This window comes from Ornithodoros turicata, chromosome 4, assembly GCF_037126465.1.
Source record: "Ornithodoros turicata isolate Travis chromosome 4, ASM3712646v1, whole genome shotgun sequence".
NCBI lineage: Eukaryota > Metazoa > Arthropoda > Arachnida > Ixodida > Argasidae > Ornithodoros > Ornithodoros turicata.
Window position 1 is genome coordinate 43,773,786 of NC_088204.1, and position 13,818 is coordinate 43,787,603.

A 13,818-nucleotide genomic window follows, 5' to 3' on the forward strand; every position below is an offset into this window, starting at 1 on the left:
ATGGAGCTCTCATGGTTGCCTGTTTGGTTTACTAAAACGGTTGACATTTCATTACTAGAGGATAGAGAAGTAGCAAGCGAGCTGGTGTTAAGATCCATAACTTACAAATCCGAGACAAGGGGACAAAAAAACGACAACACAGACAAGGTGTTAAACAAACACAGACAAAGTGTTTTGATACCTTGTCTGTGTTCTCGTTTTTTGTCCTCCTGTAGCGGACGACGACAACGACGACAACGATGCCCACGCGCGTGGAGCACCGGCTTCAGTTCCACCGGCGCGGCCATGGAGATAGGCCACCGTCATCGCCTCTCCGTGGCATACCATCATCGCCGGTCGGGGCTCATGTAGAGGCAGTCCACCGTCCTCTACATTTGGTGACCCGGACAAAGAACATCACGTCCGGAGCAATTCGGCCCTTCACCATCCCAAATTTCTGACCACGCCATCGAGCAGCACTACCTCCGGCACACACGGCCCACCTTCACTCCTACCGCACTCTTCCCTCTCTCTCACCTACGCTTCTCTCTTCGCTCAAGTCTTCTCACGCTTCTCACTGCCGGCCGCGACACTCGAGCCTTGCGCTCACCTGCCGGTTGCGGCAGTCGCGGCAGCCGACGCCTCGGCACGCTTAAGCCCGTCTCGGCACCTCACTCACTCCACCTGGGACTATCGAGCTTCGGCTCCCGTGCCGGTCGCGGCACCCCAGGACCACGACACCGAGCGCCTCACTCTCTCTGCGACGGATCGCTGTTCCCGTCCACACCTACCACAAGGATGACTACCTACACACGGATGCTGTTCCCGTCCTCATCCCCTCTGAAACGCCGCCAACGTGTGCCGTGCCCCGGTTCGACCACGCGTCACCACGTCTATACGCCTAACACGGTCGCCCGTTAAAGCTCAGCTCCGCCGATTTTCGACTGCGACAGAATGGAGCCATGCTTGGGCTGTGCGTTCGTTTCCGCACAGGGAGCATACATGTGAAACATTTTCACCCATTTGTTTGTAGTTTTTAAGAAAACAATTTTTTTTAAATTTCGCTGGCACGGCGGTCCTGTGGTCGGCAAACCCTGACCAATCCCGGCTTCGTCCTGGCTTAGCCGCGCTCGTGGCTTGGCTAACGCCAAATCGTCGATGCGATGGCGGAGATCTATGGGCGAAGGTGAATGTTTTTTGTGTGTTCCGTGATAACGACGGCCGTCGTGAGCGGACATTCTGTGCCCGCACTGTGCTTCGTGCTACCAACAAGACCTAACACCTAACGTGTGACGTACACTTACGCATTCTCAATAGCTTTGGCAGCGCACTATGCGCGGACTTGCTGCGCGTGCAGAAAGCACCACCAAAGCTATTGAGAATGAGAACGTGCTCGAAGACGAAGTATTCCTTATAAGAAACGTGATAAAACGGTGCGGTGGTCCCCGATAGCTCGTGACAGCTATTTCAGCACGATACAGCGGCCATGACGGAGTGTAAACAGAAACTGGTTGCCAGGCAGCGCTGGCTAGGTGTGGCTATCCAATCCGCGCAGTTCCAAGTATGACGTCACAAGTGGAACTACCGCCCGGTAGTTTTTCTCAAATTTCTCACGAAGCCGGAGTATGGAAATTTGGAAAGCAATGTGCGTTTATGAATGAAGTTGGGACCACGGTTCTGAATATCACAACGTCTTCATACTTTCGGAACAGCAGCGGAGCTGCACTTTAACTCCAGCTCTTGCGATGCGTCCGCAACGCATCTGACGGCCGGGGGACCCCTGTAGCGGACGACGACAACGACGACAACGATGGCCACGCGCGTGGAGCACCGGCTTCAGTTCCACCGGCGCGGCCATGGAGATAGGCCACCGTCATCGCCTCTCCGTGGCATACCATCATCGCCGGTCGGGGCTCATGTAGAGGCAGTCCACCGTCCTCTACACTCCTGTCTCGCGTTTTTAAGTTGTGAGGCTTCATTATTCTGAGTTGAATTGCCATTCACGGTGCTTCAGTATATTCTGGTTTGGAATTGATATTGAGGTTTAAAAAAAACAATACAGGGTGTTCAAAATTTACTTTTTTTTTACTACACTAGCACTTTATAAATAGGCGAACAAAAGAAAACTGGTGCTATTTTTTCTGTTCCTTGAGTAAGAAACAGGTGCTACATAATTAGCAGCACCTGTTTCTTACACAAGTAGCGTAAAGTTATCATTCGGCTTCCTGTGCTTGCGTAGCGCTCGTGAAAGCTTAATTTTGAACACCCTGTATAATTACATGTAGTGGATAAATGGTATGTTGTTTGCTCGTCGTTGCCTCCCATCAGAAAGAAGATAAAAAACCGAGACAGAGAAAACTAAAGACGAAAACCACAAAACCACAGCATCTTAAAATCAGAAAGCCAAGTTGCACTCGCATAACATATTCTTTGTAACATTTAGGCCCCGCGCTGTAGAGTCTATGTGACATATTAAGGGGGTCGTAACACTGTGATACAAGTTATAAATAACCTGACACGCAGTACAATCCGTATATGTTGCAGCGAACCGAATATGTCGCAGTCTTTTATGTTGCTTGACCTCCCATTGCAATCATCATGTAAATTAACATTTTACTCCTGTAAATACTCCATTGCGTTTCCAAATTTTGCAGTGCGTGGAAAACCTATCTCGATAGGTTGACACTTTGACAAAACTGTCACAATGTGTTACAAAACTGTGCCACACTGAAGTCACAAGCACACGTCGCAAAAGAACGGATGATGACCAAGAGACATAAAAAAGAACAAGAAGCTTTCTTTTCTCTTCATGTGTCCTTGAGTAGCTTGTCCCGACATTGTCGGGTCTCATATCACCGTATGTTTATCTCTCAATCAATCAATCAGAATAGATGATTAAGGTTAAGCTGCAAGAGATACGCAGATACAAAGTACTCAACATACAAGGTGTTTGATTTAAGAGTGACCCCTCCCAAGCGGCACAATGTACTGAAAGTCGAGTGCAATAGGGGTGGACAGTATGTGTCGTATCAATGTTCTTTAGTTCCACGAGTCTGTTCAAGGCCTTCCACCTACCCGTCCACCCCTCTTGCACTCGACTTTCAGTGCATTGTGCTGCGTGGGCTTACTATTAAAAAATGTACTTGAGATAAACATTAGAAACTTTCTGCGTACTTGTGAATGTTTTTGCCGCCCAAACAGGTGGTTTCCATCAGTGTACCTCATTAATTTGCCTAATTAGCTTAATTGAATTCAAAAAATTCCCAGGGAAATGTAACGTTTTGCTTTCTTTCTTTCTTTCTTTGCGCTAATTAGAAAGCCCATGGCCACAACACCCCATTTCAGTCACAATTACAGGATCTTTCACGATCTTTATACAAAAATTCGACACCCGAAAACTTGCCATCTCTGCAAGCCCGTTTTCGGATTTCATCAGTGGCGGCGCTATCGGCAAGGCCCGAAGACACTCCCACTGCGCATAGAAACAGCATGAGAAAAACGGAAAAATTAGGGAGGGCGGGGACCAGCCCAACCACGCATTTTGTCTTCGCAAGCTTATCTGTTCGCAGCCATCAGTTACCGATAATCACCGACATCGGATGTTTTGTGCTGTTTCCTGTGTTGTCCTTTCCTCCCCATCCTACTTTAGGCGGGGGAACTTCAACGAGCGCACCTTGATGAGCGACTGTTTTTCGGGCAGTGTTTACGTGTTTTTGGGTGTCAAATTTTTGTGGAAAGATCGTGAAAGATCCTGTAATTGTGACTGAAATGGGGCGTTGTTGTCACGGGCGCAAAAAAGTTACCTTTCCTTTGGAATTTTTTTAGTTCAATTGTTTGAGCGGCAAAAATCTTCACAAGTATGACGCAGAAGGTTTCTAATTTTTATCTCAAGTACATTTTTTTTATAATTAGGGGTCACTTTTAAGTGAAACACCCTGTATATTGTATTGAATAACGCTCAATACTCCACTGAACTTCTCTTGTGTCTGCTCGACGCTGTTCAAGCACAACAGAAAGGAACTGCAATTCTGCAATAGAGTCTGTGTTGGGCATCGGGCAATAAATATTCTATTGAGTTTCATTTGAGCACACTCAATTCGCGTTGACATTATATGGAGTTTCTGTTGTCTCAAAAAGGGGTCAACAAAATGTTCGTAGAAATTCAAAACTCATTTTTATAAGAAATTGCGTCCTCGCAATTATCGAAATTCTCGTCTGTCACATAATCCAGTAGCCATCTAGGCGGTCGGGGCGTTCGTTTGGGATTGTGAAGGCAAACGTCTTGCAATGGAGTTGCACAGGATATGTGTCACTTGTTAAACTTGGTTGCTCCGGTGAAGGCTGATTCTGGTCATCCTATTGAAACAGCTCACTGAGGTCAAAGTCATGTTCCAAATGAGAGGGTTCGCGCCAGGGTTTGATCTGCATAGCCGTCGCTATCTTCCTTTCGGTAGCCCGATTCGGTAGCGGTCGTTCTATGTCGTAAGCGTTATGGGCATTGTTCTTGATGGTATAAGGTCCGTCAGAAAGGGCTCCTATAATTTCCCATCTCTGATTCCGTTGGAGAAGAGCACTTGATCCCGATTTGAAAGGATGGCTTTCGGTGTTTGGAATCGAATCTTGTCTTCATACCCTCCAAATACTTCGTAATATTGGCGTGGGCGCAGTTACGTGCGTGCTGAATGTCTATGCCGAAAGCATCACAGTCCATGTTCAGTTCGTTGTCGATATATCGCCGGGGGCAGTAATTGAAAAGTAACTGAAATGGAGATGTTCCTAATGCGGCATGGTCGGTGATGTTCACCTGGAAAGTGGAACACCTCAGGTACGCACTCCAGTGGTCAATGTCCCCGCTAATGTTTTTGCGAAGCGTGGGTAAAAGTCTACCGTTGGCCCGTTCGACGATTCCGTTAGTCTCCGGAGCGTAGGGCACTGTAGTCTGTCGTGCGATGTGACGGTCGGCGAAAGACTTTGTTGCTGCCATAGATATGAGCACTTTGTCGTTGTCGCTAATGACTGTTCGAGGTGTTCCGTAAGTATGGACGATGTCCTCTTCAAAGAGAGTGAGTAAATATTCAGTGGATTCGCTAGTCACAGCACGGAATACAACGAAACGCGTGGTGAAGTCGACAGCTGTAATGAAGTATTTGTTGTGGTCCTCGATGTTGATTGGACCGACGTGGTCAATGGCGATGTAATCGAAAGGCGTTGTTGGGGGTTCGCGTAGCTGCAAAGCCCGTGATTGTACACCTGGCACGTGATTGTACTCTTGGTACTTAGTGCAGCCTTTGACATAGGCATATAATAATAATAATAATGCGTACTGTGATACCACGAGCTCTCAAGCATGCTGTTCTCAAATGCTATCACGACAAGGATGGTCACAGCGATGCTAGTTGGACATTATCTAAAATTCGCAGAAGGTACTGTTGGAAAACGATGTCGCAAGATGCCTATGTCAAAGGTTGCACTAAGTGCCAAGAATACAATCACGGGTTTTGCAGCCACGCGAACCCCCAACAACGCCTTTCGATTGCATCGCCATTGACCACGTCGGTCCAATCAACACCGAGGACCACAAGAAATACTTCATTACTGTTGTCGCCTCCACCGCGCGTTTCGTTGTATCCCGTGCTGTGCCGACCAAATCCATTGAATATTTACTCACTTTCTTTAAAGAGGACATCGTCCATACTTACGGAACACCTCGAACAGTCACTAGCGACAACGACAAAGTGCTCATATCTATGGCAGCGACAAAGTATTTCGCCGACCGCCACATCGCACGACAGACTACAGTGCCATACGCTCCGGAGACTAACGGAATCGTCGAACGGGCCAACGGTAGACTTTTACCCGCGCTTCGCAAAAACATTAGCGGGGACATTGACCACTGGAGTGCGTACCTGACGTGTTCCACTTTCCAGGTGAACATCACCGACCATGCCGCATTAGGAACATCTCCACACTCTTAAAAATGAACTTCACCGCATAGCACGCTCCTAGCCAACCATCATCTCGAATGATATCGTTATCTGCCCCGATTTGTTGACAATTATGAGCAGCATAAGTGTCACAAAAAAGGCGTACGCCTCCCGTTTTCAACAAATCAGGGCAGATAACGATATCACTCGAGATGATGGTTGGCTAGGAGCATGCTATGCGGTGAAGTTCATTTTTAATAGTGCATTTCAGTTACTTTTCCATTACTGCCCCCGGCGATATATCGACAACGAACTGAACATGGACTGTGATGCTTTCGGCATAGACATTCAGCACGCACGTAACTGCGCCCACGCCAATCTTACGAAGTATTTGGAGGGTATGAAGACAAGATTCGATTCCAAACACCGAAACCCATCCTTTCAAATCGGAGATCAAGTGCTCTTCTCCAACGGAGTCAGAGATGGGATTCTCACGAGCGTAGTACTGAGCATATCTTTTGCAACATACAAAACGCAAAAAGAAGCATCGCGGCAGTGATCCGGCAGTTCGCGTGGGGCGTACATCCTCTCGTTAGCGTAGCGCACCTACAAATGGCGCTAAAATAGCACTCGTTTAGCTTGATTCAGTTAGTTGTCACAATGGCTACTCACCTCCTCAGGGCTCTTTGCGGATGTTCTGGAGAAATACGCTATGTCCAACATAACACAAGGAGGCAAGCGAGGAGGAGACGCTATGTCCGTGTGAGATATCCAATCAAAGTCCGTGAAATAGACAATATGGAAAACTCAGCGCCCTCTTGTAGCGCGCACAGCAACCTCCTGGATTCCGCCATGTTTGAGGCTCCCTATACCCGACCCGAGGGGGGATTTATTGTCAGAAGAAAAAAAAGAAAGAGAAAAAAAGAAAGGGGGAAAGGTCAGCCATGCAGCACGCCGGCTTGCTATTCCCTAAACAAAAAAGAAACATAAATAAGAGAGAAAAAAGCAATAACAAAAAGACAAATAAATAAATAAATAAAGGAAAAAAAGAAGAAGACAGAAACTCGGCTCACAGGGAGCCCAGGAGGCCCGTATCACGCAGAAAGCGGAGCACCGCTTTTGTGACTCTCCATTGACTAGCTCGCTGCACGGGGCCAAGGAGTGTTGCGAGAGAAACGTCTGTCCGTCCGTCCGTGCACCCAAGCTCTGAGAGGTGTTGCCAGAGCACGGCCCGATGATGGTGGTGACGCTGACAGTGGAGGAGCTGATGGGAGATATCGTCTTCTACGGCGCAGCAGGGGCAAGTGGGAGATGGGACGCGGCCCATTTTGAACAGGAGTGAACGGGTAAGGGCAACGTTCAGCCGAAGACGATGTAGAAGGGACTCCTCGCGGGTGATGACAAACTCCACTCCGACCTGACTCATACACGCGACTCCCGTGCAGCTGTTTTATCGCGTGTCTTGCCTCGCACATATGCTGCTCCACATGTAATTCAAGTAGTGAGACGAGGGGTTCAAAAGGGAATGCAAGCAAGCTAAGAGAGATTCTGTGTTACTTATTGCATTGAAAGCATTGGAACGCTGCCTGTGGGAGAGAGAATTACGTCAACCTAGTGTAACGCTGCTCTTTTATCCCATCCAGTGAGGTATTTAGACAGTTTAGTACAGTCCATTTAAAAACTATTTAGTGCACTGTATACAGCAGAAACATTTGGCACAAAATAAAAGCTTAGTACGATTGCGGCAAGTATCGATGGTCAGTTATCCAAAAGCTATCTACAGTTTCTCGACAGCATCGATGTCCTATTGATAGTGTTTCGTCTTCTTCGTTCCTTTCGTCACTTTCCCTCTTGCTTCTTCTTCTTGAACGTGAAGAGTGATGCCCCCCACCGCAATTTCATAGACAATCCGTCTTCCACACAGCACGTTTGGGACAAAATCAGTGTCTTTAAAGTGCCGTGAACACACCTTCGCCATGTCAGCACTGAACTTATCTAAGCTCTTGATGGCTGGCAGTCATTTCTGTCTTTGGGAAGCTGTGGAAGGTGACCGTAAGGTGAGCATGAGGTGACCTTCCACTAAACGATTGAAACAGTCAGAGTGCACAGTTTGAGGGCATACCCGAGGCAGACTCTCTGTCTGGTATAAGCAGTCACATGAAATTCAGTGCAACATAACGTGACAGTGCGGTGAGTATCTTTTTCTTTTCTGTTTTTTTTTTTTGATTGCGTGTTGAACTGTGGCTATGAGCGGCGTACAGATGTGGACAGAGGGAGAGAGGACAGCAGGGAGGTGTGGGGGACTAGTATGCGTCCTGGGCCGTCTTCAGGGGGAACCGTGCCGACATTCGTCTGGGAAGTCTTCGGAAAACCCAGGGAAACCTTAGACAGCACAGACGGCGGTAGGATTACAACCTACCACCTCCCAGTCTTCAGCACGACCTTGGTTACCACCAACGAGCGAACGCCTTAGCCCACTCGGCCATGCAGCTGGTCGGTGAGTATCACAGGGGGTCTCATAGCAACAGCAACAATTGTATACTAAGCTTTTATTTTGTATCTAGGTCTAGATCTAGATCACATTCTTCTCCATTGCCCACACTACCAACCTTCCAGAACCGTACTCTCCGCATCCATCAACGAGCTAGACTCCCGCCCCCTCTATCTCACAAAATTGTTTGGTCCCTGGCCACATCCAGCGCACCAACGCTCTGCCCTCAAGGCTCTCTTCAACTTTGTGGACACCACAGGACTTCGATCCTTATTGTGAAGGGGCTCATTATTTCATTCCCCGCATCACCACCAGCAATGGGGTAGAGTATCGACCCCGGCGATGAAACTTCCCAGCCATCATCCCGTAATAAAGTTGTTGTTGTATCAAATATTCCTGCTGTATAAAGTGTTCCAACTATTTCTCAAATGGGTGGTACTAAGCTGTATAAAGTTGGTGTGGGATAACACAGCAACGTTAACTTAATTGTCTTGCCCAAAACCGGAATCACCGGGCTCAGTGCTTTCAATGTAATGATACTGGAAGGCTATCTGATAATACAGATTCCGTAGTTGACTTTCGTCTGACGATGAGCGTACACTGGGAACGGGGCAATGGACAGCAGTGCGTCGATAAGGTGATGCATCATAGAGAGTTTTAAAGAATCAGAAGCGCTCTCCGACTGCACTCTTTAAAAAAGGGTGTACAGTAACTTCTTTTAAAGGATCAAAGGGGTTAAAGGGTCTCCTCACTCCCTGAAGGGAATGACGAGACTCCTTTTTAAGAGTAATTGTACTCTCCAAAAGGGAGTGATATATGTGGCAAGGAAAGGAGTTAAAGTACACTCTTTTTTAAGAGTGTATATACGCACCACTTGCGAAACGGACATGAAGCGCCCTTCGAAGGGTTTGAGTGAAATCACGTTCCCTATGGTACGATTCAGGCTACGCCGACGTGGAGGCATCTTCGAGCGATGGGAGGCATTGAATGGGCCACTTTCACGTTACGTCCGCTTAGTTTATTTATTTATTTATTTTTTACTCCTGTATCGCCCTTTTTATCTATTGTTTTCGGCTATCAAGTACTTGACAAATGCGCAATAAATCATCGTACATCGGCAAGAGCTCTCATGTAATTCGTGAGCTTTCCGAAACAGTGGTCGGGAATCTCGCGATTCAAATGACCGAGAGGGGGCGCCCCAGTGCAACCGCTATGGCGTCTGTAAGGAGGTCCGCTTCGAATCTTACGCTATCCAGTATAATGAAGTTTGTGCTTTGCGGTGCTGATTCCCGATGTTTCGTCGAAGGCGAACGAGTTCTAGATGCAGGGCATGTTGTGCTTTCCGGCGTTAAGGAAAAGACAGAGACTGAAACTGTTGTCGTCGCTCTGTGCTTGCAAACTTCGGGTTTGCAGGCTGATCCACACACGAGTAACGTTCGCCTACTGTGTGGAAATGGGAAATGAAGTGAAACAGGGTGACTGTACCTGTGTTGCCGGAAATTCCGGAAAATGTAAGCATGTTTGTGCTGTTCTCCTAAATTGTTACAGGTGAGTATCCATCAACGTCATGATGCGCTGTGTACACTAAGAATGTGGTTCAAACAAAAACGATGTTGCTGTACGTGAATTTGGCACCTATTTCCATTTCCTCTTGTTTTAATATGTGCATCAGACATATGTTCTCTATCTTAATGTGCTGTGTTTTGTGTAGGTCTTGTGCGTCTTCTGTGGGTTAACATGTGCATATTCCCGTTATACAAAGGCTTGGTGTTCAAAGCCTGGAGCCCGTTAGCTGTACAGACATCGAATGTGCGTGGACAACTAAAAAGAAAGAGGTACGGGACTCCTACAGCGCTGTTCCACTCGTGGAGTTTTGTCACGTCAAAGTGGCTGCAGAGGGAGACCACAGAAGTGCTGACGAGCATGCCGTCGCCCTCAAGCTCAGGAAGACCTGCCTAAATTCAGCTATCGAAGAACACTGGTAATTATTTCCTGAGAAATATTTGTTTTGTAGATTAAATTGCGCTATCAGAGGTATGAAACATGTGCTTTATTTGTCCTTGTTAGGACAAGAAGAAGGCGTGAACATCTTGTTGATGCTACCTGCTCAGGCAAGTGAAATATACATATACACCTATGATACAAGTCAATCAGGAGACTTGAGGAAATGTTACTTGCTACATATTAATTTTGTGACTGAATGTTCCGATTTTCTACGTAGATGAGAACACTCCGCCACCGCTCCTCACACTGCTTCATAATGAGAAAGATGACCTACTGAAGAAGTGTCCTAGTGATATTCTAAGGAGACTATGTGTAGTGTACACTGAGAAGGAAATAGAAAAGATAGAACATGTCACAAGAAACCGGTCACTGTCGTCACAGTGGCACAAGTTTCGGAGAGGAGTTGTGACAGCAAGTATTGCCCACTCTTGTATGACTCGAGCCGCGTCTCTGCAAAAGTCAGAAAAGCCAGTAAATGTGCTACCACTGGTGAACTTGATTCTGCGGCTCAAGAATACCTGCACACCCGAGATGGCTGCTGGCTCAAAGAAAGAGCCTGTAGCCATACGAGCCTACCTAAAACAGCTTGAACACGCTGGTCATCAGGCTGTCGTGTCACAAGTGGGTTTGATACTTTTAAAGGGCACTCCAATAATAGGGTGTTCCCCAGATGGAGTTGTTAGCTTCACCTGCAGCTGTTGCAGCGGTATGAAGGTACTCTTGGAGGTAAAGTGCCCTGTCAACCTTAAAAACTCCTTTTCCCATTTTGACTTGCACATTCCGAAGCGGGAATACCTAACTCAAGTAAATGTACAAATGGGCATATGTGGAATTGAGAAAACACATTTTTTTGTGTACGTTGATGACTCTTCATTTGTATGCAGAAGCATTAAGTTTGACATGCATGCATTTCAGGCCTTCCACAATTGTATTGTGCAGCTCTATGAGAATTATGTATTTGCTGAACTCTTGTCTCGTTCATAATATTTTTTTTCCACCTCTGACTAAGATTATCAAGAGTGTGAATTTGTGGTCTGCAGCTGTCATGCATTAAGCAGCAACATATTGCGCATGTGACTGTTGTGTTGATTATGACAATGAATACGGGACATAAGAAAATAGAATGACATGTATTTGAGCGAGAAATATGGGTAGCTACAATAAATGATGTACATCAAAGTTACAGAAGTCAGTCTCCATGAATGTACGATTTTCCTTTGAAGTGATATGCACAAACGCTATGAATTGTTGAAAAAAAAAAAAAAAACATGCTACATGTTTGCTGGCTTTGAGTGCGTTGCAGCTTGATTTGCTCAGAGAAATCTTTCTGGCTTGAGGATAGGTGCTGACAAGTTTGTGATGCCAGTAAGCACAACCATAATGTCATCAAGCAGAGGAACGTCTGTCCAGTGGACTTTCGAGGTCAAAATTTTAAAGATCTTCAGTCTTTGAACTACCCTTTCAACATGCACTCTAGCCGAGGCAATCTTCTGAGTCCGCAGTGCATCTCTCCTTGTCATTTGCTTTTCCTTCTTAAATGGTGGTCTTACTAGATCAATTAAGCGGTTTTCACACACACAATCTATTAAGAAACCACGGTCAGCCATAACTGCATCACTTACGGGATCAAGCAAGTCAAGTACATTGCTTTGCTCAAATATAGCCTTATCTGAAGCACGGCCACCATAGCCTTTGCTTATATGTGCTATTACACCACCAGGAGTTACAGAAATCATGTACTTGCAAGTGAAAGACTTCTTATAAAATGAGTAGCACCGTAACGCACACTTGAGGCATTTAGGTTGCGAGACAGGTATTTCAGTGCAGTCGACAACAAGTCGTACATTCTGGTAATCTTTGAAAGAAGAAGGCATATTGTTTAAGACTTCCTCTTTTGATGGGAGTTTCACTACAGTTTTCATTACTTTGCTGAGGAACCTTACAGTATGTGTGATGACGTTGGTGCATGTCGTCTTTGAACAACAAAATAGATTGCTTAAGAACACTGTGGAGGTACCCAGTTTCAGCTTCATCATTGTTAGAACAATTCGCTCCTTTGGCGACATGAGATGTCGTGCAGTCAGCGTATGTTCACTTTCAAAGCATTCTACCAATGCGTCCAGCAATTGCACTGATGGAAGACCCGTCATTGAATTTATGTTGTCAGGGGTTAGTAACTCCACAAATTTGCACTTCAGTTCACTCGTGAGAACCTGAACGGCCACGTCCCTTGTGGGGGTACCCTCTGGTAAGCTCATCGAGGCCAGAACTCTTGCTACATTGAGCTCCTCGGTTGAAAACTCGCTTTGGTCCACACATTTTTCTGTGTCCTCCAAAGAGCTCGACGTACTTGTTTCTTCCATGCATTCATGCTCTTCACGTGTCACCTGGAAAGGCACCCAATACAATTTATGTGAGACTGAAACCACAATAATGCTGTGATTGAAACGATGATATCCTAAGAGTTTCATAGCTGTTTTTAGTGCTTACTGTTACTAAAGGCTCTTCCTGTTCATCTGTTTTTTGTGCATTTTGTTGTGACAGTGCTGCTCTGTGTTGTCGTCTTTCTTGCCTCAACAGCGAGAGCTTCTGTAGCCTTCGTTCCTTGGTGGCGTCATGTGTAGACACGGTCGGCAAATTCTGGTCTGGAACTGCCGTATTTTTCAAGCGCCTTCTTTGGCACGGCATCTCTAAAAACAACGTGAAAGTAGTGTGGCACGAAATAGTCTTATTGAGATGCTTATAAAACTCAACAACGTGTAATTAATAAAAATGAGGGGATCGACTGTGTGGGATCCAAAAGTACGACTTCAATAACACCATTATTGATACGACAGATATGAACCTACCAGGCAAGAAAAAATTTTCTTCTTTGAAATGCCTTGAGCATATGACCATCGTGTTTGAAACTTTCTTTCCGATACGCAGTCGTGCAATCCACGTTGCCCTGCGGTGCGTCAGCCGGCCGCCTTGTCTTTCATTGGCACAGGGGAAGCGATGAAACGAAACTTCACTGTTTTTCCACCGTGCAGACGTGCAGTTTAGTCCAGAACAGAACTGTTTACGATCACGCTTCTTTAAAACACTGTTTCGTTCTTCGTGGCACAGCGTCTCTGCCATCCTCGTTAAGCAGCGCAGTACCAGCAACGCGCCTCTGCCGCGTCTGACCGCTTGGACCTCCATGTACTGCTTCGCCAGAATGCCGCTAGGTGGCGTCCGTTTTGCTGGACTCGCGAATTGATTTGACGAGACGGATCCGGAAGGGGGCTCCCTTTCACACTTAAGGGGTCGCTGGCCCGTCAAACGTACCAGACTTAGTTTGAGCGCGCACTGATTGGCTGACAACGACACCTAGTCGGAATTGGAGGACGCTTACGATTCTCTAAATGTCTCTAATGACGTCGGGACTGCCGAATCGTT

At 46.5% G+C, this 13,818-nt stretch overlaps 1 protein-coding gene across 1 annotated transcript; it reads right to left on the reverse strand.

Annotated features, from left to right (window-relative positions):
* Positions 1-11,711: 11,711 nt before the first annotated feature.
* On the reverse strand, positions 11,712-12,272 carry LOC135392393 (uncharacterized). Its single transcript, XM_064623108.1, has one exon. The coding sequence runs from the start codon at positions 12,270-12,272 to the stop codon at positions 11,712-11,714; it is 561 nt and encodes a 186-aa protein (XP_064479178.1).
* Between the last annotated feature and the right edge of the window lie 1,546 nt (positions 12,273-13,818).